The sequence below is a fragment of the Homarus americanus genome, unplaced genomic scaffold, assembly GCF_018991925.1.
Source record: "Homarus americanus isolate GMGI-L3 unplaced genomic scaffold, GMGI_Hamer_2.0 scaffold25013, whole genome shotgun sequence".
NCBI classification, from domain to species: domain Eukaryota; kingdom Metazoa; phylum Arthropoda; class Malacostraca; order Decapoda; family Nephropidae; genus Homarus; species Homarus americanus.
This window is the reverse complement of record NW_024722158.1, coordinates 7545952-7573824: the sequence shown is the minus strand read 5'-3', so window position 1 is coordinate 7573824 and position 27873 is coordinate 7545952. Positions and strand designations below refer to the sequence as shown.

Genomic DNA, 27873 nt, shown 5'->3' with positions numbered 1-27873 from the left:
AAAAATAAAAAGGGAATCAATATACTGTACTCTATATTGACTATATCACTTCAAGGCTACTCATTATTCATTGTAAATATTTTTTTTTCACTCTTTAATTGTTATATTCTTCAAAAACTACAGTATACAGATACCTGTATATAATTTTTTTCTATTCATTTTGGAGTACTGTACAGTACAGTTCTGTACCATATACTATCTATCTCCCTTCATGGTCTGGATATTTGAGCAAGTTGGGTTTCTTGCCACAAATTTATAATATTGGAAGCATAATGTGTTGTCTAATGGTAGACCCTGCTGCCATATGGCATCACAAAAATTGTGACCAAGTCCCAGGTTGCTCATCTGACTTTCTGCCTTATTTACACAATTGCAGGGTCTCAAGTGTTTCTCTTATTTTAAAAACACAACATACATATTGTTTCTCACTCTTAAGTTTTTTTTTTCTGTATTTATTTGGGGTCAGTGACCTGTGCCCGGGCGGGCTAATACCCGTAAAAAAAAAAAAAAATCAACAGTTATCCTCCGATTTACTGTCTTGCTATAGAGTATTTCACTTGAACAAGATGGTGATGTATCAAGACCAACCCCCTATATATGATAAAAAAAATTCGCATGAACGATGGTCATTGCCCAGCCAACATAAAATATGGAACGCATTTCTCGGTGCACTTGTCAGCTGCTGTCTACCCGTGCACTGCCACCTAGTGCACTACAATCCCAAATCTTGTTTCTTGGTGATCGCACTCGGCATCGGTGTTGCTATTATTATCATTTTTTTATACCTTACAGTAAGAAGACATCACTAACGTTCACATTATACTCTGTTTTGGTGACTGTGAAATTATTATTATTTTTTGGGGTGACTGTAAAGTGCTTTGCTACGATTGTTGTGAACATGATGTGAGCTGTGTTGGCCGCTATCATTGTTTTTACGTTATCATCGTTTGCTCTGTTTTTGTGACAGGCCACCAGCAATGGAAGCAGAGGCAATTAAAACATACAGTTTTTAATTTCCATTAATACATAAGCACAAAAATGTTGCCACACACTAGCCTACAGTACAGTACACTGCTTACTGTACGTGTTCAGCACAGAATACTCTCAGATATCTGTCAGCAACTCAGAATCTTCCAATGCTACAAAAAAAAAAAAAACAAAAAAAAAAACAGGAACTGTAATTTTTTTTCCGCAAAAGCAAGGTTTTTGTTCGTATACCGAAGCGCTGGAACAATATTTAGTTTTCGTATAAACGAATTTTTGTATATTGTAGCACTCCTGTATTGGGAGAAGACTTGTAAGACTAAAAACACAATACAGGTATATAACATAATAACATATTATGCTTCACTGTTGAATATGATACCTTGTGATAATGATGGGAAGACTTGCTGGCCACTCAGGTGTCTTTCCCCCCACCACTCAGGCCACACCCAAACCTCCAGCTCAGCCAGTTGTTCATCTTCACAGTCCATATTTGTACCACATGATGCTGTCAACAAATACCTGAACCTGTACAGTATTTTAATCACTTGTATTTTCATCACATTCATTGGTTTATCTATTAATCACAGAGGTGAGATAAATTATACTGTACGACATTGGATTTGTAATAGAATATGTCTCCTAAAGTTATACAAATGGAAAATGACATAGTAACTAGCAAATTGTTTATTACATTACAAACTTTGCTACTAATTTTGTTTTTAACTTTTAACCCCTTAAATCTTACCCAACAGAGTGATGGCATGTGGCATGATTAAGATATAAGTTATTAAGAAATACAGTGCCAATGCAATGTCATTGGTCTGTGGAGCTCATGTCACAAAATTTTGGCAAATTTGGTCATTCTTTTGACAGAAAAGATGAATATTTAAGGTGTGACGGATTTCATTGATACTGAATTGGTTTGCACGATGGAGATGGTTTTAAGAAACAAATTAGTATTTTCTTACCACAAGCTTTCTAGATGTTAGTTGTTACTATCACTGAGGGTATCACTACAGAATAACCTGTAGCTGAGGGTGCAGGTAGGAGTGTCCCCTTGTCAAAGTGTGCCACCATTTTACTGGACTTCTGATCATAAGGTTAGGTTAGACGACTAGGCAGTAGGACACTCCTACTTGCACACTGCAGCAGTGGTAGACTCTGACTATGATTCATTACTGACACGTACCAAGGTAATACAGTATATCCTGGTTAGTGTTGACATGTGGAGGGATATCACAGCAGATCAAGAAAAGCTAAGGGGAATAAAAATATCACAAGGGTATTATTATACATTAATGGCTGCAATCAAGGATCAGGGGGTAACAATGCAAGGTAGTGAGTCAAAGCTGGCCAAGATGAATCAAGACTTGCAGGAAAAACATTTTTACAATGTTTGAGTGAATTTTGATCCCTTTGTTAACTGTGAAAATTGAAATCTTAAGTTTACAGTAGTAAAGAAAATGTTGACAACAAGGGTGGACAAGTCTAATTGTAATGAACTTCACTGTTGTAGTTTTCAATTAATGATAGATCTTTATAAGAAGTTACAGGAAATTAAAAGTATACAAAAGAAACTAAACATTATTGTAAAATGAGAAAGAAAAAACTCATCACTTATGTAATGTCTAATTAAAATTGAGGATAATACTCTAAAACAGTATTGCATATCACCAGCAACTTTAGGAAATTTTCTATACAGTAGAAGATAAATGCTTTCTTACCTTGTGAAAATCTCATGAAACAACGAGGATAAGCAATTTGTGTAATAGACTATTATTTTTTATTTTTTTCACCTTTACTTATCTACATTGACATTCTACAATGCCATACATTGTTAACACACATAGTACAGCATTTCATTTTATCCAAAGGACCCCTACCCAGCAACCATTCCATATACCGGCACATGAACTTTAGAATATTTTTGTACAGAAGATAATATAAGATTTTCACTTTCTTCATATACAGTATCCAGTAATATTATTACATGGTGATCAAGAAATGACAAATATCTGTACAGTATTTTGATTTTGTTTTTTATTTAGGTGTGTCTAGTTTTAGTAAAGGGGTAAGCTGTAGTACCTGGATAAAACCTGCTAAATAATAATAATAAATATTATTATTATGTTTGGTGGTGTCACACTGGATTACAGTCTGGTTAATATTGATGACTAACCCGCCAACGCATTATTTGTTTTTGTTTATTTTATTGCCATATTTTCATCAGTGAGTTCTGATAATCATTTCTTTTGTAAATGCTTCGTTTGGAAGATAATGAGGCACACAATAATTTGTCTTTTGGCGTTGATATGACAGTAATGCCACATCCCGAATGTAAACAGCCAATCATATTGACGTATTTCAAAAGACTCCACTATTGGCACCCTGATCGATGCATATGCTGTGCATGCTTAAGAGCCGTTCGGTATGGGCAGCTGCTCTCACGTTCACAAAATGCATAAAATTACAGCATATCATAGTAAGTTCTTTCTGTTTAATATGCCGGGGGGCAGAGGCTTATGGCTCGGAAGTTAGGTATCGGTAGGTGTCTTTGGTTAGGTTGGTGAGGTCTTCAACAATGCTTCTGCCACTTGTTTTTCGTATCAACTAAAGTTAGGTTAGGTTTAATTTAGAAATGACCACTTTTTAATACATTTGCACAAACTATGACAATGTCCACTATAAAACAATGAAATTGTGGCATTTTTAAAACCGTCTTCTATGAAAAATTGGCGGCGGGTCAGTCAACAATAATTACCAACAGCCTTCTTACATCTGTTGCGGGCCAGTGTCGTGTTCTCGGAGGTCCCCCATACTCAAGAGGGCCCCAATGCATATAATGCACGTGTGCAATAGTCTAATTATTTTGTCAACACAGTTAGTGCCAGAAAAAAAATGTAATTGAACCAGAATTTGTGGAGAGACTAATATCATCCCGAACACGAAAAAGGAATTTAGGTGAGGTTAGGTCAAGTTGTTTTAGGCTCTGTGCATTCTCACTTCCATTTTCGAGTTCAGGATCATGATATTAGTCTCTCCACAAATTTTGGTTTAATTTCATAATTTTTTTCGGATTAACCGTAGACAAAATAATCTAGACTTTTGCGTATGTGCATAATAAACAAGGGCCCTCATGAGTATGAGGAACCTCTAAGAAAGCAACACCAGTCCAGGATTGAAGCGGCTACATTTGGGTAATTAGTCGGACCGCTTTATAGCAGTATATAATTTATATTTATACCTTAGTTTTATTTTGCTTTGTCTGTTTGTTTTAAAATGGCAAACTTCAGTGTTACTTTAACTCAAAAGAGCAATATCTTCACTATACCTCACTTACCGGAATTCCTATTTGGTAATATAGTACAGAAATAATAATCTTAAAGGGCCATTGAGGAGCCGTATCACTACAGGAATCCGACGCTTTAATATTTGTTTACATAAACGACTTCACCGCAACGTTCGTCGATGTAAACTTCTCAGCTACAAATCCGAATATTGACAAGGCTTTAAACACTACAGTGAAGGTGCGCACTGCAGTGTACAGTGAAATATATCTCGAAATTAACCCCGGAATGCGATGCATCATCATGCCAAACGCAAATTAGGTCTTAATAAACCATTATCTAAGAAGGATTTTAATGTCATATTTTATTACATTCGGTGATCCGTGTACAAATATCCTTGCCAAAGAAAATATTAAGTACGATTCCAACAAAAGTTTAGTGTGTCGGAATAAAAAAAAAAGAGACAATATACCATCAGATATCTGATGACAATAACATAGATATTCTCAGACACTTTATATTTCTGTGGAGAAACGCTACCACAGTATGTATTGTATTAAACCGCTTGGCAACTGCAGTTTATGGCAGTAGGGAATCCATCATAAGATCAGTGTACATACAGCTGTACTTAAATGTTTTACAACATTTGTGTGATTTTATGACATAGGTTAAAAATTAATCAACTTATATCTATTACAAGTATTGAAATGATGAAACCAGGATCAACTTAAAATCAGAACCTCCTTGTGCTAGTGTTAACAATCACTAATATGAACTAGGATCTCCTTATCAATTTTACAACCTCCAAATAAAGAAAACAAAACAGATAGATAGATGTTAAACTTAAAATAAATTCTGTAGGTTAATTAGCCCTGGCCTCCAACCTAATATTTTACGTTTGGAAGCATAAGAAATATATTATTTCTCCTTACAAATGCTGTATAGCATTTTCATGAGAAACAATAGACCCAGGACACAGACTAGGAGCCTAACCAAATCTACGGTAGCTACCCTAACTTAACCTACCCAATCCCTTAACATGCTGTCATCACAGTTGCATTATAAAAAATAAATTCGGGTTTTGTTCCTAACCCTAAGATTAGTTTGGCCCCATATTTCATGTTGTGTTTCATTTTGGTGAAATTTCAAAAGCTGAATTAGATTGGTACATCTTTAGCGGCTAAAATCAGTATTTGTGGGTTTAGGGTCTCGCCTCTTCTTGCGTCTTGTCCACTTGGCTCGACGGCGGCGGCACCTCGGATAATCCGTAATGGCTGGCAGGACAGTATTCCGTGTAAACTTTTTTCGCCCTTTACGACAACGGTGAGGTTTTCTTACAGTCTTACCTTTAATGGCATTTTCTTTTGTAGCTTTGAATAACTCCTGCTTTGTTGAACAATAAAGACCAATTTTTCTGATGTCCGGGCCTTTAAATGGTAATCGCCTTGGTCGTTTTGGAATATAAAGATTTCCGCGGTGGAATTCCATTCCCAAGAAAAAATTGCTTTCTCGAAGAAGGCGATAGATGTCGTGGCCGCCATCATGCGCTTCTGAGGGGTGGGGCATCTTCTTTTTACACTTGTACCAGTGTTTACCAACAGTTTCAAATGTAGGTGACAGGTAGCCGCACCAGGAGCAAGTACGTCGTGCCTCTGAAAGTAAAACCGGAAAGAGGTCATAATGAGTCAAGGATTCAAAGTTGGTACGATGCTACTCTTGTAGCCTGTGTGTGTGGCATTTATGGTGGGACTCATTGTACATATTTAAAGGTCACTTCAGACGTTCAAAGTTAGTTCAATAATTCTAGACAGACTAAAATGTCTTTATTACACACACACATACTCCAGAAATCATTGCCAAAAAAATTCTAGATACACGCATGCCCTGTACTTGCCAACAGTGCGTTAGAAATAAACATGTATCATACTGCACAAAATTAACATAGGAACTAAGGCTATATACTCTACTTGATAGGAACCTTGAGTCTTACCATCCTTCTCACGAGGGGTTCGGGTATCCAATTTAATCCACTTCGTTATATCCATTTAAAGTAATAATTAACATTAACCAGCAGCGAGTTTGAGCGTTGTGATGGACGGCGTGTAACCCAATTCTTTGTTACTGTATTAAATATTGTTACTAGTTATTTTCCTCTGAATTAAATTTTGAGTTGCATGGCATTGATTAATAATGATATTGCCTGATTCTTACAATGATAATGGTTTTATTTAGTACATTTGTTTTTATAAGTGTTGCATTCACAACCCATTTAACTTTAAGTTGCTGCAGTCTCTGATCTGAAGACAAACAAACTACAAGTTGTCATGGGCGCTGGGGGTGCAAGAAACCAACACAAGACCTGACATATCAGTTTATTTAAAACAGGTACAGTATATGCATCCATGATATAATGGTGTATGTAAGATCGGTAAATTTTTATTTTAGGACATGAGTCCGTAGGGGTTGACCAAAACGTTTTTCCACTGTATTTTGGTGTTTTAAGCGAATCTGACCTTATATTTGTGTCGGAAATTTATAGTTTTTGCCCCCCAACCCCCCCCCTTCCACACCACTGCTCCCCCCAACAATAATGAGGGAGAGCCTGGTAAATCGTTTTTTTTTTTGGGTGGGGGAGAAAACGAAAACGGGTCATCTAACCTAACCTAACCCCTAGCAAGGGGCTCTGTCCCCGGACCCTCGGTAAGCCTAGCTTAAACTAACCTAACCTAACCTAAATGTTTCGGTACTTTAAAACTTTGGGGCGAGCCTTGTCCAAAAGTACAATACCTTAGTTAGAAGTGAAGTAGTGGATATCTCATCGACCTCCTCCTCGTTGGACCCTTTTTCGAGAGACACAGGTGCAGCACTCCTCCTTGAACGATTACAGAACCACTGGTTCTTGTCCTTTATATATTTACAAATCAATTTACAGTGCAGGCACTCAACAGACGTAGGGAGAACACTGTGATTACGTAAGAATTGGATCGAATGATCGTCTTTCTCGTAAAACTCATCAATAAACCTAAAATAATCGTCGGAGCACAATTGACACCCAACCTCAACCACTGCCATTGTCAACGGTTAATGGAATTCAAATCTGTGCCCAGGCTGCTTCCTTTGAAAAAAAATCAAATGCGATTGGTTGAAAAAAAAAATCGCGGGGTGATATCGATACATCATGGTCAAGACTGGATTATGTCAGACAATATTGCACCGATAACATTGCCTCGCGGACAAAGACCGAAAAGTACGTAAAATCAATTAAATTCAATTGTGTCACTATTTTCCATTTCCGAATTGTATAAATGGGGTTCAAAATGGTTAGAATAGGGAGATCTAAATGTTTCAGTAGTTTATAACTTTGGGGTGCACTATATCCTAAAGTAAAATAATACCTTAACATCAGTGTTATCATCAAATTATTAATCAATAGTTATCATATGGATAACTGTAAGCATTAAAACTAACGAAAATAACTACTTTGATATCATTGTCCTGCAAATCTAGGGATTGCCAATGTTACCTGTCTGTTAGGTTGGTGACTTGCTTAGAACATTAGCAGCGTAATTTTAATGTTGAGCATGCACAATCCAGACAAGCATTCAGTTAACATTTTAGGTTAATATTGACAAGATACCCATTGCAGCCTAATTTGTTTTGATAGATCTTTTCTTATTATATTTGCATTGCTGAGTTCAGATATGATATTAATTTATTGGAAAATGCTTCGTTTGGTAGATATTTATGCCCCTAGGCCCGCACTAGCAGCACTACATCATCTTGCACGGCATTTTTGTTTACAAGTTGTGCGGTTTGAGCAGCTTCTCACATCCACAAAAACGTAAAATTTCAACATATATTTTCTTTCGATTTAATATGCCAGTCTGGTGGCCCTCCTTTGGACGTTTTCAATCAACTGACAGTCCCTAGCATATCTCGGGGACCAGACTGGGAAACACCTCACTCTTGAAGATCGTTACTAGGGACGGACTGTCTAGATATCTGAACGACCTTCTTACAAGACCTTATAATTTAGTTGCCTGATTCACCTTCTTCTTGCACTGGCTTGAGAGCTTCAGCTCGTTGTCAATACAGTATACACACCTAGGTCCTTTTCACATTGTCTTAATTAATGCAGTTTCTTCATCCCGTTGGGACACATGATATGCCTCCTTAACATTGGTTCGCCCCAGGTGCAGCCTCTTACACTTCGTGACATTGAATCTCAGCAGCCATTTCTTCGACCATTCTTGGAGCCCACAGAGGTCCTTCTGCAGCTCTTCACAGTCCCCTTGGTTCTTGATTTCCCGAAATAACTTCGCATCATCGGCAAACATTTGTATGGAGGAGTGTACAACGTCAGGCATGTCATTTATGAAACAAACAAACAACAGCGGGCTCAATACACTGCCCTGTACCCCACTTGTGACAGGTATGGATGATGATTTCGTGCCATTAATCACCACACACTGCTTGCAGTCATGTAGAAAGTCTTCTATCCCCACAAGAACATTTCCCCGAATTCCGTACCCTTCCAGTTTGATTTTCAGCCTTTCGTAGGTTACACTGTCGAAAGCCTTGGCAAAATCTAGGTAAATATTGTCGATATTACCACCACGTTCCAGAATATGGCTCCAAAAATCCAATACCGTGAGCAATTGTGTTAAGCCGGAGCGCCCTGGCATAAAACCGTGTTGGCAATCCTTTACAAGGTTGTTTTGTAGTACAGAGTAGATGTTCCATCGCGGCATCTTTGATAATACTCTCAAGTATTTTACATATTATGCTGGTCAGGCTCACCAGTCTATAGTTGTTCAGGGAGTGACAATCGCCCTTCTTGAAGATAGGACTCACATAAGCCACTTTCCATTCACTGGGGACCTTTTGTTCATCCAGGCATTTACAAAACAGGATCTTCAGGGGCTCGGCAAGCTCATTGCTCAACTCTTTTAGTACTCTAGGATGCACCATGCCAGGGCCGGGACTCTTATGGACCTTTAGCTTTGACATTTTATTTCTAATACCCTCTTCTGTGAACACAATGTGGGTCAGTGCTGTGTCGAACCGTCTGTCCTCAAACGCAGGAAGGTTAATCGCATCCTCTCTCGTGAACACCGAGGAAAAGAAGCTGTTCAATGCCTCAGCTTTATCCTAGTCAGAATCTACATAACTACCATCTTCAAGCCTCAGGCGCTTTAGAGACACAGGAGGTGTATAATTAGTGAGTCAGCGGTGTATTGTTGAATTATTATTATCTAACCTCGGTTGGTCCGGCAAAATGGATAATCCGGCAAGGCTTTGGAACCAAGGGTGCCAGAAAATCGGTGGTGGACCTGTAGTGATACGATACTAAAAGTAAAAGTGGGTCCCTTTGGCATGACTGCCTGTTATGGGACAATGTGGATACAGCACACTGTATATTAAGCCTTCGGTACACAAGGAGGCAACATAACTAATAGTGTACTGCTCTTGACCACATTCACTTCCCCAAGTTGTAAACTTAGGTACCCATTTACAGTTGGGTGAACTGGGAGTACCCGGGGATCAAACCACCGACCCTTGGAATAGGAAGAGAGTGCCGTATCCACTCAACTGCCGCACTCCTTATACTATATTAATTATGCTCTAACTTCACATAATAATACCTTGTCATCTATGTACATGACTCATAGACTAAATATAGTAGTATTGTACAATAGTCAACAAAATATTGGTAAAAAGAAAACTTTATCATAGTCCATACATTGTATAAATTTCAAACCAGAAATGAAAGTGAGTCCCATATGACTGATGGGCCATTGAGGACAGTGTCAATAGAGTGCAGGTACAGTACTGTACTGTATACAGGGTACTTTGTCTTTGATACACATTGAGGCAGCATGGCTGGCACTGCAACTGACTATCTGCATTTCTTTAAATGTAAAGTTAGGTACCCATTAATAGATGGGTAGACTGGGGGTGCACAGTTTCCAGAGGTTTATTGCTGTGGAAATGCATGAGAACGTTGTTCCCATACCTTTTCAAATATATCCGAACTTACAAATTTCTAACTAAATTAAATTTTAATTGCCTCCCCTAGAAGAAATATGAGAAAGAATTATTAACTTTCTTTTCTTTTAGCTTCAACTGAGGTATGATTATGCACTTACAGGTATAGTACAGTTTATGATTTGTTGCCCACAAAAATGCCAGTTTATAAAAGAGTTGAAACAGGCTGGGAACAAACCTCTGATCTAAACATTCACCATCTAATTACAATACAAACCCACTTGTGTTGCCTACTCCATCCATGTGCAGATGTGTGTAGTGTAAGAGGTGTTAGCCTATTGAACAGCCTACATCTGGTGAAACAGTCACCACGGTGTACCAGTTGTTAATTTTTTTTTTTAGTTAATCATTCCAGTTGTTAGCTATTTTTATTGATCATACTGGATGTTATATATTTAATGTAATGACACTGAAAATACTGCATCTTCAGCCTTGGAATATATCCTAATAACAAGTGCATGTGGCCTCAAAATATCCCTGAATTGGTCAGATTTCCCAAAAATTTCTAGGGGCTTACAGAGCCCCCAAGACCTCCAGCTGTATGGGCTCGTTGTGCTCACCCTTGACCCACCCACTACTGAATAACATTTTCAAAATGTGTTCCCTCACTTCTTTATTTAGCTCTACACTGCCAGTTTCTCTTTGAACAGAGGCAAGAATTGTATCTACTTTTCCTTCATAACACCTATCAGAAAAAGTTACAGTACTTGTACTGTACTATAAATTTCATATAACAAATGGGAGGTTACTGAAAGAATGTAGATCAACTGCATTTAATAAAAAATTACATAAATTAATTATGTATATACAATTATACATACAGAGAAAATAAACTTGTACTTGGCTGTTTAAAATCAAAATACGTACATAGATGATTTACAATTCAGTAATCTCATATCACACTGTCGAGTACTGTAGAGTATTACTGTACAAGATTTATAAACCCAGCAAAACAAAGCTACAGTACAGTACAGTACAGTACACTAAACACAATATCAGCAGATATACTGTAGTGTTGACTCAGCTATCCATGTTGTAAAAATTCATGTTGGTCCAGTTACTGTTTTCATTTCCTTTTCAAATCCTTATACAGTATATTAAATATTTAAATGGGTTCTAAAGTATTGTATATATTATGCAATGCAAACTTGTATTGGTTGGGAAATTCTAGTGTGTTATTAATTGTCTCTTCAAATAATTTTATACTACAAATTCATTTTACTTAATTAACCAATATTCTTTCAGGATCCTCATATGCTGTGGCACACAACACCTGGTAAGTTAACATCATTAGTTTGAGTATTTTTCATATTTGTATTATGTGAGTACAGTACTGTACTATATTACATGTCAATTACCAGGTAACTTTTAGTCCTAGAGGATATGATAGATTGTGCTTAAACACCTCTGGTTTACTGTATATGTGAGCACTGTTGTGTTTTTCACCACCACAATATTACAGCTGTCACTATCAGCCAGTTTACACTTTGTCTTATCATTCAGCTCTAGGATTGACAGTTAAAAAAACCTGAGTGACTGGCTGCCAGAAATTTTTACTTTTACTTTTATCCTCTTTTGCCACTGATCGGCTCGTTAGCTACTTGGGCGGTTGGTCACGTCGCTTGTTACATACTGTGGGCATGTACTGGCTGCAGAATGTATCTGTACTTGCATCAGTATTGGTCAAGTCTGGTCTTGAAGAGCCCACACTCAGTGCCGTCACAACACTATCTGGCAGGTTGTTCCTAGAGTTCACAGCTCTCATTCCGAAACAAATTGCCCTCACAGTTTTCTGGACTTGTGGCTTCTTCAACCTTGAGCTGTGATCCAGTGTTGGGCGGGCGTCCGAGTAGTGTCCTCTGAGATGTTTATAAATTTCAATTAGGTCTCCCCTTGCCCATCTATAGTATAAGCTAGGCAGTTTCCGGCATTCTAATCTCTCTGGATAACTGTGGTGTAGTAGTGCAGGCACCAGTCTGGTGGCCCTCCTTTAGACATTTTCAATCAACTAACTAGTCTCTAACATATCTTGGGGACCAGATGGGGTGACAGTGCTCCAGATGGGTAAACGCATCACTTTTGAAGACTGTTACGAGGGACTGACTGTCTCGATATCTGAATGACCTTCTTTAAGACTTACTAGCTTTGTTACTTGATTCACCTTCTTTTCACAATGACCCGAGAACCCCAGTTCGTTGTCAACATACCTGTACACACCCAGGTCCTTTTTGTATTTGGTCTGTTAATGCTGTTTCTTCATCCCGTTGGGACATGTGATATGCCTCCTTACTGTTGGTACGACCTAGGTGCATCCTCTTATACTGCATGACATTAAATCTTAACAGCCATTTCTTCGACCACGCTTGAAGCTGACAGAGATCTTTCTGTAGCTCTTCCCAGTCCTGAATAACTTTACACCATCTACAAACATTTGTCAGGAGGAGTGTATAGCTTCTGTCATATCATTTATGAAACAGCAATGGTCCCAGTACACTGCCCTGTGGTAACTTGCTTGTCACAGGTACATATGATGATTTTGTGCCAATAATCTTTGCACACACTGCTTGCAATCATGAAGAAAGTCTCTGATCCATGCTAGGACACTTCCCTGAATCCCTTACCCTTCCAGTTTAAATCTCAGCCTTTCATGGGATACACTATACAGGTACTGCCCATTCTGGGGTCACTAATCAAAATCCAGATATATATTATCAATATTGCGACCCTGTTCCAAAATTTTAGTCCTCTTCGCCACTGATCGGTTCATTGGCTGCTTGGGTGGTCAGTCATGTCTGTTACGACTGCGTTATTTTTTCTTCGTATAAAAAACATTTTTAGAATTAACTCCTCACAGACAAGTCAAAGATGTAGTCACTCAAAACACTATTTTTACTTTTTGGGGGGTCGATGAATTTCAGAATGAACAGTGACTCCTGTTGTCATGGTAGAGCTGTCAGAAATCTTTGTCTGTGGTGTCAGATTTTCTCAACACAATTTTTTAAAAATGTTTTTTTGAGTGACTGTACAACAGGGTAAAGAGCAAGTCCAAATGTTTTCAGTGATGAGTCTGGGAAATAGTTACAGCTTTTAGCGACAGATCCTAACAACTGGTGAAACATGCCATCCACTATAAGCACTGGAATGTCTAAGATAAATTGTTTGTATAACTACAATACATAACCGAAAGCAACATGCCACTTTCTCCTGCTGTTCTTTACCACAATTTGATGATGACGAATTTCCCTCTTGTGATGGAACCTACTTTTCTCCCAGTCAACTTCTCTGGCTAAACTTTGCAGTCATGATCCTGACCTGAGTTTAATGGTTTAGATTCCTCTGGTTTAGACTCGTCTGTATTAGCTGGCATCTTGTCCATCTCCACATCATCATCCTTCAGCCCATACAGGTCCAGCTGATGACTGTAGCGGAACACCACGATGTCTCCCAACACAGAGATCAGTATTAGCACTAAAGAACACAGAGAATAAATGCCTTTATTGATTTCTGATACCATATGTTATAAGTAACAGCAACATAAAGAGAAAGTCAATTATTTGTTATATCAATTGTCTTTGGTATAAAGGTAAAAAAAAAAATATTTAGAGTTTTCAATGATTCACTTCCTGCCAAAGGTTTTGCTAAAAGAAAAACTTTTCTTAAATCTACTGTAAATAACAGGAACCAGGCACTGCAATTTATGAATGATTAAATTATTAACACAACCAGAAGGCATACCACTGGTCCAGTACTGTTTGAATAAGCTAGAAAAAAATAAAACAAAAGAAATGTGTTTGTACATTCCAATTACAAATTTTTGTGAACTTTTACTTTTTTGCAAACTTCAATTTTAGTCACATGAAGTTAGGTTTTTTAATGTTCAGCAATTTTATTTGGACAAAATATGAAACTACAATATGTATATTCTTCCTTATGTTTTTGTAAATATTGTACTTCAGTACAATGCAGTAATGTAGTTTTGTCAATAAATTAACTCACTAACTACCTGTATACTGTATTTGCTGAAGGATGTTTGACTTGTTTTAAATTGTGTCATAAAATTTGTATGTGTATAAATATGTATTAATGTTAATTGTATAGAGTAGATAGAGTTATAACATTAACAGGGAGTCAAAAGTAATATGTGATACAGTACAGTACTGTCAACAAATGCACTTTCTCACACTCCAGTGGGGCCTTGCTTGTACAGTACAGTTGTACTGCCTCTCCTATGTGCTTGGTTTCTCTCTCTCTCTCTTTTTCCCCCCACTGATCAGCTTACTAGTTGTTGGTTTATCCAGTGTTAGTACAGGAGGAAACCTGTGATGTTTGGTAGCGAGGGTCACACTGGATAACACCCTTCTCACACGTGTATGGGCCGAACAGGACTTGTTAGCCATCAGTGAAACACACCACTTAGGAATTGGGAAACTATAACCATCTGTTAAAGCCTTACACCAATCTGACAACCATCACAGCACACAACCTTGTAGCTCCCTTAATAACATTACTTTATCAAGTCTGGAATTGAGGAATGGAGAACAGTATGGTGAGAGACAAGGTGAGTCTTACCTGAAGGGACAAGATGAAGTATTTTCCTGAACTTGTCAGAGTCGTAGAGCCAGCAGTTACCTGAATGACCACATGTCTTATCCCACACTATACAGGCTGAGTCTGATGGTCAAAAAAATACATTACAACAAATTTCCTGAATAATAATAATCATAAACTCTGAGTATTGTCCAAATTTATTTTTTGTTAATCAATGGCACATTTCACCTAGGATGAATATCTGACTTTGATTTCCTAACACTAATTTCAAGTACAGGGGGCCCCCAAATTCGTGGGGGTTAGGTTCTCAAAATGGCCGCAAATCGCCAAATCTGCGAATAACATTTGTGGAATGGGGGGGGGGGGTTACATTTTTACTTGTGTACAAAGAAATGTATATTCCCTTTATGTGTTTGCCCCTTGGACAATTATTTCTTTTACCTGTAGTATTGTATATATGTGTGTGGGTGTGTGTGTGTGTAGACACACACACACACTCACGCAAAACACATACAAACAAATAATAATTGGAAAATCCTCTCACAAATAATCAAACAAATTTATTAAAAATGTGACTGTCTACCCTCAAGTCCATGCTCTGTTTATAAAGTACTGTAATAGAGAATGGACTTGAGGGTAGACTGTCACATCTTTAATAAATTTGTTTCTGATTATTTGTGAGAGGATTTTCCAATTATTATTTAATTGTATGTGTTTTGCGTGTGTGTGTGTGTGTGTGTGTGTGTGTGTGTGTGTGTCTACACACACACACATGCAGTACATATTTGCAATACAGGTAAAGGAAATTACTGTCTCTAGAACGAATGGCTCCCTGTCCCAGCCGCAGAAATGCCGGCAACTTTAAAACTATCCACAGACATTCTTGTGTATATCCAGGGTGTCATCCGCGAATAACCGAGAACTGTGAAGTAAAAATCTGTGAACTTGGGGGGGCTGTACATGTACTGAACTGCAAGTACCTAATAAATACACTCTTAACACATGGTTCCATGTCTGTCAATGTTTTCTCCAAATACTGTACAGTACTTGGACAGATGAGTCTGTGATGTACCTACTTGTTTATCTCTCTTCCAGTATGTTATTGACAACAGTATTTGGACACCTTAGAACCTGGAAATGTGCAGACAATAAAAAAAGTCCAGATTATAGAATTGATCCCAGGTACAATGCAAATACAATGTTCAGGCAGATTCTTAATAAATGATCAAGGATAGAGACCCAGAATTGTCATGGGGGTACAAGTTCATATGTAGTGTGTTAGCACCCTCACCCCTCTCATGGAAAACCATAATCCCACCACTGAAAACAGTCCATTTTATCTCATTACTTACCAATAATGGCTCCCATGATGATGGGAGCTGGGATGAAGGCAAACAAGCTGATGAATACTGTTACAGTACCCAGTGAAAGTCCTTTGTCCTCCTGTGACACTGCCCTGGGTACAACAAGATGACATATTTGATTACAGAGCTTCGATTATACAGTGTTATTACTGTTATTGGTATCCCACGGGATAAAGGTTACACTATTCACTAGGAAACAAAGTCGCAGGAAAAATGATATACTTTATTAAAATACCATTAACGAGTAAAGTAATAAAACCAAAACTATTTTAAGGCAGTTGCTATTTGACAATACATGACTTCCACAGATTGGCAATACATCTGTACTGTACTATATACTGTACTGTATCATGGCATTATAGGTACAGGAATATCCAAACAAGTAATGAAACAAAGTTTATCATCATACTGCTCCAACACAGCAATCACTGAAGCCCAGTAAACAAACAACTCTCTGAGGTACACAGTACTACACACTGACCTGAGGAGGACGATACTGTTACCAATACGACTGGTGGAAGTCACTGTCTTGATGATGATCTCCACCAGGAAGTAGTAGAAGAACCCATTACATGGCTCTGGGCAATATCCTCTAGTGGCAGTGCCCCAATCATGCTAGAATTCATTATCCAGAGTAAGTATGTATGTACTGTACAGTGAACTGATATGAAGCATTGTGATTATTACTGACATAGTGTTAACAATTCAGTATGTGTAATACTGTATACAGTAATGTGTGTGTGTGTGTGTAAGTTGAAGATATGAATAAGTACAGTACATAATACAGTACTTAGCGTGGTCACAACTTAACTTACAGTTCTCTCCCATATAATTTCTCCATTTTTCTTTGAGGGTTTTTGTTTCCCTTGATCCACCTTACAAGGTGGAAGGTGATGTTTGTCCATACCAAAATTTTTAAGAGTAACAAGAAGTTCTGGAACCATAATTCTGTATTCAGTAAGCCCTCGATAACTCGGCACATATGGGGCTCTGGCCTTGCCGAGTTATCTCCAATTCCGACTTATCGAGGCATTTCCCCCCTCCTATAAAAATACAATAATAAAAAATTATCGACCCATATACTGATAGTGTACCGTACATGTAATTACTAAATGTAAAAAAAGTAACACTTACCAGCACTGCTGACAAAGAATGAGACATAGTAGGTGACAGACGCAAGGTAGGTGACACAGAGGTATGGTAGGTGACACAGTGGGATGGTAGGTGATGCAGATGGCCAGATATGCCGAGATTTTCCCCGATAATTTTATATATCTCGGCATTTCCAGAGTTATACTCTAATACATTCCGAGACCATATCCATGCCGATTTATCAAATGCCGAGCTATCAAGGGTTTACTGTATGTTATCTCTGCTTCTTGACACAGAGTTTGGTAGACCAATGACGAAGAGGATAAAAGTAAAAAAAAAGTAGAACAGTGTATCAGCTGAAGTTGTGGAACCAAGAACAGTATTGGGCTTTTTAACCTCTTGGGTATGAAAGGTCTCTCAGTAATGAATAAAATAATATGATACAGGGTATTCCCCAAATAAGATATTAAAAGTGGCATCCCATAGTGAAGGGGTTAAAATTGGCCTGGACAAAGTTATCAAGAACAATAGAGGGATCCTACACAGTCCATCTGCCTCCCTCCCTCATCATGGCCACCTCTAGTTGTGGTAATGACTATCAGGGAAAAACACTTATGGAAAACACTGATTTCTAAACTCAGCCTTTATGGCTCTGACATGAAGCTCTCTATCAAATTTCTTTTGATTTGTTGAAACTTTCTAAAGTTACGGGAAAAATGTACAGTGTACTGTACGTACTGTACTGTATATGAGAAATAGATGAACACCAAATGATCATCTTCCATGTGCTGTGGTGGGACATAAAAGTGCCTGAGTTGTATGACAAAAGAACATTAATATAAAGAGGAAGAAGAAATTGCCACCTTAAACCAACCTAAGGAAAGGCACCAACATTAGTAGTAGACAAACCTTTGGTATTGGTGTGGAGAAGTTGCCATAATGGAATGGTGTGGATGAGTTGGCAATACACCGACAGCTGCTGTATTCCTGAAAAGTAGACATTCGTTGATAGTGCTTTGCCTACCAGCAGGTCTATGGTATCAATCTTCCTAGCTGGTTTCTGCTCTTTACCTTCTTCAATACTTCTAAGGCATAGTGGTTATCACAATAGGTTTCCTGTCCACTGGTCCCACATTCCCATTGAGGAAGCAGTGTGTAGTTGATATCCACTGTGAGGCTGTACAGTACTAGTTCTATAAGCCTAATTATATCCCCATCACTTTGTTGTAAAAACCTGTCTGGCTTATAAATATCCAGCCCACAGGTGAAGTTCTATCTATCCTCTATCAGCCTATCTGGAATACATGACACAAAACTCCTGTGACTTATGCACTCACATGACCTGTAAGTGTTCTTTGGGTTTATGCCCACTTTGTCCACTCCCATTTGACCTATTGCCAAATTCTCATCTCACCTACTGTACATTCTTTCTGTCTACTCCCATTATGTCTACTCTGAAAATGTCACATTCCCAGAATTTCTACAATTAGCTAATAATCTCTGAAAGTTACTTTACACATACAGTACTGTACAGTACTGTAATTGTAACTGTGCTTCAATATTGCAGTGCATCACTTGTATAACAGGTATTTAAAATTATCATGCAGCTGTATATAGTTATTGACATTCATGAAGCTAAAATTCATATCAAAATGTTGTTCTTATTACATCATGCAAGATCATTTTTAGAAAAAAATTTGATTGTCATCATGATTGCCGTATATCTTATATATTCATGATACGTATTAAGGAATAACATTGTATTTGTCTGCCTCTAGGCTGTCAGTATAAAGTTGTCAACATCTCAAAGGACCTACTAAGCTGAGAGGCTGTAGATGTAAGGTGACAGTAGTTTTGACCTCACATGACATGTCTTAAGCCACTGAAACCAGATTATAGGGGGAGGGTGGAAGTTAGGATAGGTTATCACAGGTGCTGGTTACTGATCACAATCAAACATGTTAGTTAACTGAATTTCAGATGATTCATATTACATTCCATAGTCCATAAAACATGTACGGGTATATGTATAACTATAATGTGTTTCTTGAATTTTCCACAAGAAATACCATGTTGATGTTTGTAAATTTAAAATTATGAGTGAATGCATATGTGTAACCATAAGATATATATACAGTACTGTACCTACTTATAACTGGAACATTCAAGATTCCATTGTGAGTGATGTTTAAAGCTTCAACTAGATTTACTTTTAGCGAAATTGTCAAATAAGCCGAGTGTTTGGGCGAGCAACAGCTGAGAGAGTCCTTTTTCTGCTCTGTGAGAGAATATGAGATATCTATTCACCACTGAATCTGATGACTGTATTGAAATAATTGTCATTTTTGTATTTGAAATTCTCCTTACTCATGAGGGCAAAATCTGTCAACTGCCAAATTCTCTGAAGTCTAATTGCCCTCCATAAATGTCCCTTGTTTGCTTGAGAGATGAACTGGGATATTACTGTTCTCTGTTTGGGTCAAGATTGTGGCTATGGGCCATCATCTGCTCCCTTTTATTCCCTTCTACTGTATATTAAAAACAAGTACCCTGTAGTAGATAACCATATTTTGCTAAGTACACTTACCGGGTACTCATTAATTTAACTCTGCCATATGTTCACAATTACTCACAATGGGCTTAGCAGTGAGGTCCTCTTGAGAACAGCCGGCATAACAGGGGGAGTAGAAGAGAGTGATCTTGTCCTGGGCACACACAGGGGTAAACTTGTCACTACACCCACAGTCTGCTGAGCAAGGGGGAACCACTGACCTATGGGATACATACCAAATTGATCTCTTCAATAAGATGTTACCTTTTATGTCTTTTTCTGGCAACTATGACAGCTAAGACATACAGATTGGTTATCAGGGAAGTAATGTATCTTAACAACACCTTTTAACCATTATGGCTACATCATGGTTTTTGACAAAACAAAACTGCAAGTCTCTGGCATTATTTACATAGATCGTAGTACAGTAGACCCTTGCCATTCGCAAGTTTGTGATTTGCAATTTCGACAATTAGCAGTAAGCAGATGGTGGCTATGGTGGCTAGCTTTCAATCCTTTTCCCGCAGCACAACGAATCACCCCACGCAGCATCTCGTGTTGTACTCTCAAAACTTGAGTGTTTTTGTGTGAAATGGCCCCTAAAAGACTGCCTAGTGTCAGTGTTAGTGATGGTAGTGGCGTGAAATGTATAAGGCAGAAGTCAGTGATGACTTTGACAAAGAAAGTTTTATTTTTAGATAAGTTAAAAGAGGGGATGAGTGTTGCCGCAGCTTTTCAATTCGTGCCATTTCTTGGAACCTAATCCTTGTGATTGGCAAGGGTCTACTGTATTGTACTACCTACTTGATGATCCACAGCATGTTGACATAGTAATTTGTCAGAGTTAAGTTTGTAGTAAGAAACTAGGAGTGCACACAATAGATTTTATCAGTTCCTATAGTTAGTATCAAGTGGGAGGGGATTTCAGTAGGTCATTTAACATTCTCCTATATCCAGATAAACTAAGGAAAGATCACTATTGTATATCAACTTGTCTGTGATATGTTGATACTCTGAGTTGACTTGTGTGTGTTTACTGAAAGAGCCATTTCTCCTCCTTCAGTCTATCTATAAAGAAATCTATCCCTGTAATTCTAGTGCAATATGTCATTGATGTGTTGTTATTTGGCTTGTGAACTTCCCTTGAGAAAGTGCTCAGGTGTACAATCTTCCCTAAACTTCCTTTGAGAAGTTAGACAAGTGCAAAATCTTCCATGAAGATTTCCCATTAAGATGTGACCAAGAGTAGAATGGAGTTTAAACATATGAACCAGTAAGCACACAGTTCTCTGTGTACCAGTACTCAAGACCTCAATGAAAATTCTATAATGTGCGTTACAATGGATAACATAGAAAAATTATTTAGCAAACTCACCCATCCATTGGACCAATAACCTCAAGTTTTGGGCAGCCAATAAACATGAGAGATACAAAGCCCAGACAGCTGAAGAAAGTGATAAAAATATTGTATCCAGTGACGAGTCTTGGTCCGGGTCTTAACCACCTCATTACAGATCCACTGATGATGGCGCCAACCACTGTCACAAACAAACTGGCCATCCCTGGCAAGTTAATGAAAGAATATTGAGAGTTATGAATCGACTTTGTTCTCATGAAAATTAAAAAGCAGGCTGATTACCCTATTAAAGTACTCAATGATTCCTGACTAAGAATTTAGTGTATCGTATTGTACAGTATTCGTGTTTGTATCTAATCCTCTTTGAAACTGATCAGCTCGTTAGTGATTTGGGCAGTTGGTCACATCTCTGTTACACACTGTTGGCAAATACTGGGCATGCACAGTCTCTAAAATATACCAGATCCTGCACCAGTGCCTTAACCCAAACATATCTGCTTCTAATCTGAACTTAGTTATCCCTAACCTATCCTAACTTACCCTTATCCTCAACTATCCTGACATATCCTTAACCTAAACTATTCCAGTTTTACCTTACTTATATGCCTAATGGCCACCCACTAGAGATAGCTATGCCAAGGGAAAGAGGGCAGTGGTCTGTGTAGGACCCCTCCATTGTTCTTGATAATTTTGTCAGGGGCTATTTTGAAGCCATTTGCTGTTCTTGATTCCACAGCTTGGTGAGATAGTATTCCCTTATACTGTGTTCATTGTGCACGATAACTTGGTGAGCTTGTAGATATTTCCTCTCATGTTTATGGTTCACGTTTTCCATCTTTTCCAGGATTTTAAATGTTTCATTGAGGTCTGTCCTTTTGTGTCCTGTCTGAAGGGTTGTTAGTTCAATGGCCCTGAGCCTACTTGGATAATCGAGGCTACATAGTACAGTACCGGAATCATCTTAGTCGCTGTGTGTTGCACCTTTTCTAGGGATGTTAGATCTTTCTGGAGGTCGGGTTTCCATGCCTGTGTACAGTAATCCAGACTGGGACATACTTGACATTTGTACGGTTGAATGAGCATTTTCCTATCTTTGTATTCAAAGGTATGTTTTATAATTCCCAAATCTGGATTTGCTTTTTTGACAGGTGCCCCCACTTGTTGTGCCACCTTCAGTGAATGCTCTATCACAACGTCAAGCTTTTTTCCTCATCGACAGTATCCAGGAATGTGCTATTAACAGAACAGTTATGATTAGGGTTGTTGTATCCTAACCAAACCAAACCTAAATTACCCTCCTACCTTTAATATTTTATTTGGGTAATGCCAGACGATTTTATTCAGCAGATTAGAGGACCCCATATACAAGTGGTCAACCAGACCAGCAGGCTTAATATTTAAATTCACATCCAGCTTTCAGTCTGATTGTCCCCATAGTGAAGGGATCAACTGCAGACCTAGTAGGAGAAAAACCAAAGAAGTACAGTATTTTATTACATAACATTTCTAACTTTACAAAACAAGAAAGGTGAGACTCACTTCACTCTATAAACCAACACTGCTGCACCAGTTTCTTGATTGTTTTGATGGGACCTTTTCCATCATTTTTGTTTTATGCATGGAAAGAAAAGCCAAAGATGAGGTCAAGAAAAAACCCATTTGAGACTGATAAATCAAGATCACCAAAGTCAACTAAACCTACATTAGGATGGTTAGGTTTGAGCTGGTTATTAAGATGGTCTTCACTGTCACTTAGGTCCTGTAAAGGAATTGTATTTAAGCTCAGAACCAGTTACTGTACCTGTGTAGTAATTAGCCTCGGCAGCACTTTTACGGAACTGGTTTTCTAAATATTTAGGTTTGAAGCTCCAATAACCAGAGACGGCAAGCAGTGATACTGTGGCACTGAACAGGTTACCAGTCCAGATCTTGTTGGTGAAGAGCCGCTTCAAAGCCACCAGCAGGTCTGTAAATGACAAAGTCTAAAAAATTCTTCTTAAAAATTCAAAAAAAATTGTATGAACAACAAACTTATGAAGAAAAAATTATCTATAGAAATAATTTGCTATTACATGTACAGTTTAGTACTTGAAATCACTGGTTTCATTATAAACTGATCACCGGTCAAATATTCTGAGTGAATTGATATTTAGGCCAGTGAAATGGTTCATATAGTTTCTTGAATAATAATATGATTTATTTGTTAATAAAAATGTATTACCTCAAGAACTACATTAATAAGTAAACTTATCTATATATGACCTTTCTATAGTCTTCCTATTTAGCTGGAGTCTGTAAAATGCTACTACAACCACATAGTTGGCATGGGTTTTTCCCAGTGGAGGCTCCTGTTTTTTAAGATTAAGACAAAGGAGCTGGCTTTATGTGAAATACAACAAAACCTTGGATAACTTTTGTTGCCTTTGTGGTACCGTAGTAACGTTCTCTGTTCACACATGGAGGTCCTAGGTTAAATTACTGAACAGTGAGGTATTGTTTGTATATTGAAGTCTGCGATATATATATATATATATATATATATATATATATATATATATATATATATATATATATATATATATATATATATATATATATATATATATATATATATATATATATATATATATATATATATATATATATATATATATATATATATATATATATATATATATATATATATATATATATATATATATATATATATATATATATATATATATATATATATATATATATATATATATATATATACAGTGACCCGTCGTTTAACGAACACCTCGGTTAACGTAATTTCGATTAACGAACTGCCTTCTATAAGGATCTTCAATTCGGTTAACGAAAAAAATTTCGGTGCGAACCGACCTCAACATGTTTTCGCTTGCACTGACCGGGCAACCAGCTTTAGTATCAGTCTGCCAATACATTAATCGATTCTAGGGCTTAAATTCCTTACTATTTTAGTAAATATCAAGAAGTTTATACTATTCAATAATTTTAAAAGTTTAATATTCAATTTTTTAGTCATTTTAACATCGATGAGGAATACAAATATATATATAATATTGGCTCAAACCTTAAATACCCTAGATCTTTCATAGACAAATGCTTAAACATTACTAAAAAAACTTTTTATAGAACTGACCCCAAGCCCACCCATGACCATAAGAATATCTTAATATTACCATTTCACAAAAATTTCTCACACATTCCTGCACAGCTAAAAACCTGGAACGTCAATGTGGCATTTAAAAACTCATGCACTGTTAAACAAATGTTAATCAAGAACTCCCCCAACAACACAATTGGTTGCATTTATAAAGTTCCTTGCAAGGAATGTAATATGTTTTACTTAGGCCAGACAGGTAAAGATCTTGCAACTAGAATTAAACAACACAAATACAGTGTTAGGACAGGCCAGGAATCCAATGCTCTGTTTGTTCATTTGAGGGATTACAAGCATTGCATTGACTGGGATAATGCCTCCTCAATATTACCATGTAATTCAATTGATAGTAGGAACATCATAGAATCTAGTCTTATTAAACATACCGAAGCATTCAACATGAATTTGAGTAACGGCATGTACAAGCTGGACAATTTTGTAATTAAGAAGATTTGTGATCAGGTGAGAAGGCCGGGTCACTTGACCATCTGACCTGACCACCAACCGTTGTGTGCTATTTAAAGATTAGTAGGGTCATTACCTAATACCTGACCATTGTGGACCTGGTCTCACCCTCCTCTGTATATATACACCTTGATTTGTATTACTCTCTCTAGTCTGTACTCACCCCTGAAGATGTGAATTACACGAAAGCGCTTGGGAACTTCGTGTTTTCTTCTTTCCTTGTGGTTATCAGCATATACCTAGATCACGTGCACCTACAGTGATTTACTTGCATATATATATATATATTCTTTTAACATTTGGTGTCAGTTAATTTTGTTTCTTCGTCCTATTGGGACATGTAATGTGCCTCCTTACTGTTGGTATGACCTTGGTGCATCGTCTTGCATTTTGTGATGTTGAATCTTAACACTTACCTGGAGGAGGACAATTGTGAGTACTGTATCTGTGAATTCTGGAGGAAGATCTGAATGAGGTTCTGTGGAATTTTGAAAAAGGATCTACCGACATCCACCACGAAGGAACCCGGAAGTGTATTTGTGGGAAACTTTGTATGATTTGGGAGATCTGTTTGAGGCTTTGTGTAGCTCAGAAGATCTTCTGGGCATGTGAGGCTTTGTGTAAGGTGCTGTAATGGCGACCTGTGATGTAATGGTCAGCATGCTCACCTCGCAAGTGAGTGGACCTGGGTTCGGTCCCTGGGCAGGGTGAAACTATGGGCAAGTTTCTTTACGCCATTTGTTTCTGTCTACTCAGCAGTAATTGGGGACCTGGATGTTAGTCGTTTTCCAGATTGTGTTGCGGGGTAATGGTTAGTCAGTGCAGTTGGTGAGTTGTCTGGTCTTCTCAGACTATTCCTGGACACTGGGTGATGCAACTCGTTAACTTAGGGTGTGGTTGTTGTGTTGGTGACAGCTTCTATTCCTTCAACAAATTCACGCCTAGGTGGCCCTAGGGCCATCCATCCTTGTTACACTAGGGGCAACCATTATTATTTATTAAGATGCTGTAGGACCTACAGTATATGAGAAACTTCATAAGACTCTACAATTTCGAAAAGGAACTGAGAAAAAACTGTGGTGTCTTGGAGATGATCTACTTAAGACACTCACTTTTTAAAGTTGGTTTGGCTTCCTCCTTCTTGGTCTTGGCAAGAGAGACGAAATAATCCACTCCTCGATTGCGACCTTCCTTCTTATCTTTATCAGCTTGTCTCAACATCCTTTTACCTTCCCTCCTCAGAGTTGCTGGCAGCTTGCGAGGAAAGAGGAACAGTGGGAGGCTTGTGATGACTAAAGCAAACCCAATGAATACGAATCCTGGTCAGAAAAAACATCATGAACATTAATCCTGTTGAGAGAGCATAATATGAACATAAATTCTAATTATAGAACATAAAACAAATTCTGGTTAGAGAATAACATTGAACTTTAGGTACACACTAACCCAGGGGTGGGCAAAGTATGGCCCGCGGGCCACATTTGGCCCGCCAAATTATTTTTGTGGCCCGCCACTGCATTTGTATTTACAAATACAAGGCTTTACTTTGTGTTAATATAATACATTTGCATCTACATTAAGTGGGTGGCCCGCGAAGTGTGCCACCATTCATGAAGTGGCCCTCCATCAAAAATAATTGCCCACCCCTGCACTAACCTATAAGTACAATAAAAAAAATTATACAAGAAATGGCTACTTCAGATACTGTACTCTTTATTTTTTACTGTCTGAAGAAAGATTGTTTGACCCCCCTTTAATAAATCTTGTATCCATCCCTTCCATGATAACTAAACTACCAGTAATGTTTTACCCAGCCACCAAGCTCCCAGCCATCGTGGGTCTTCCTTGTCAATATTGGGTTCCTTGGATAGGTCAATCCAGATAGAAAGGCATCTGCCGCCAATGAAGAACCCGAAGACTGGCCCTAAGATCCTTAGAAGCATCGTCATGGCTGTTGGAGAAGAAATAATTAGAAATGTTGTTGTACTGTACTGTATTTGGTAGATCAGGTTGTCAGGTATGATGTGGTTTGGAGGTAGTGTGCTGTCCATTGTGATGCAGTTTCCCCTTGTACAGTATTAACATTGGACTCATGATGGACAAACTCAGTGGGGACAAAGACATCAGCTTCTTTCCCCAAACAACACAATAGCTTACAGAGCTTTGGTGGTTGGGTTATTATGCCATTTATTTTATTAGTGACTAATGTTACACAAACTGACAAAGATGTTATATTTGATTAGAGAGCTTTGAGAAAATGCTGTGGAACCACATAACCACTTGGTTTAATATTTTGCATTGTCAAACAAACACAGAAAGGTCTAAACTGAATCACATAGTTCTTTGTCCAGTACCTGGTTAGTAAAATAATGTTCTTACCAGCAGCCACTTTACCTTACTGGTACAAGTGTTTACCTAGTAAGGACAGAGGAAGTGGTATAACAACATGTGGCTACATTATAAAGCCGACAAGTGGGCCAGAAGATAAAAATAAAGTCTGGCTAGGTAAAGTTACCCTCTACTCATACCTTAAAAAAGATCAAAGGTTTTGGGCAAGAAAATGTTCAACAAGATCTCATTCAACAAATTACCTGCAAACTAGATTACTGTTCCAAATATATTTTAATTACTTTGTTAAGAAGATTTACTTGTATCCAAAGTGTCATCCTTCATGTTTTATGTGGTTTTTGCCATCCTAATTAGACAATTAGGTTGGGTTAAATCATCTATTGAGTATAGGAATAATCTTCTAATTGGGAATTCCTTAGTGGAATGTAATCTGTAAACAATAGTTGAAGGTTTTTGTTAACAGGAATGATCTGACCTTTCTGATAATGAAAAATAAATTAAGAATGAATTATATACTATCTAGACTGCATAGCAAATGTAGAAGTTGCCATGGTGAATATGTGTGTCAAAAATGAGCATTTTGGCTCTTTCTATTCTCATGTTGCTGATATACATACTGTACTGTAAATAGATAAATTTCACTATTGGTGACACTG

At 37.7% G+C, this 27873-nt stretch overlaps 1 protein-coding gene and 1 long non-coding RNA gene across 11 annotated transcripts in view; one reads left to right on the top strand and one right to left on the bottom strand.

Moving 5' to 3' along the window:
* LOC121862189 (solute carrier organic anion transporter family member 74D-like) overlaps positions 1–27873 on the bottom strand; it is a 43108-nt gene that overhangs the window by 2560 nt on the left and 12675 nt on the right. For 4 of the 10 annotated variants that reach the window (XM_042360275.1, XM_042360266.1, XM_042360270.1 and 1 more), the window contains exons 6-16: positions 26679–26819; positions 25981–26187; positions 23036–23200; positions 21253–21439; positions 19960–20098; positions 18236–18313; positions 16716–16849; positions 16223–16326; positions 14892–14993; positions 4328–5926; positions 1367–1512 (exon numbers count right to left, since the gene is read on the bottom strand). In XM_042360275.1, coding sequence (XP_042216209.1) covers positions 5448–5926; positions 14892–14993; positions 16223–16326; positions 16716–16849; positions 18236–18313; positions 19960–20098; positions 21253–21439; positions 23036–23200; positions 25981–26187; positions 26679–26819 — 1736 coding nt within the window. In that variant the 3' untranslated portion in view covers positions 1367–1512; positions 4328–5447. Of the gene's footprint in view, positions 1–1366; positions 1513–2176; positions 2244–4327; positions 5927–13225; positions 13791–14891; positions 14994–16222; positions 16327–16715; positions 16850–18235; positions 18314–19959; positions 20099–21252; positions 21440–23035; positions 23201–25980; positions 26188–26678; positions 26820–27873 lie in introns of those variants that run through there. The other 6 variants (XM_042360268.1, XM_042360271.1, XM_042360273.1 and 3 more) reach the window with 6 other exon arrangements.
* On the top strand, positions 6538–27868 carry LOC121862190. The gene is made up of 3 exons (XR_006088188.1): positions 6538–6659; positions 11568–11598; positions 26111–27868. It is a non-coding gene; the product is annotated as an uncharacterized LOC121862190 (long non-coding RNA).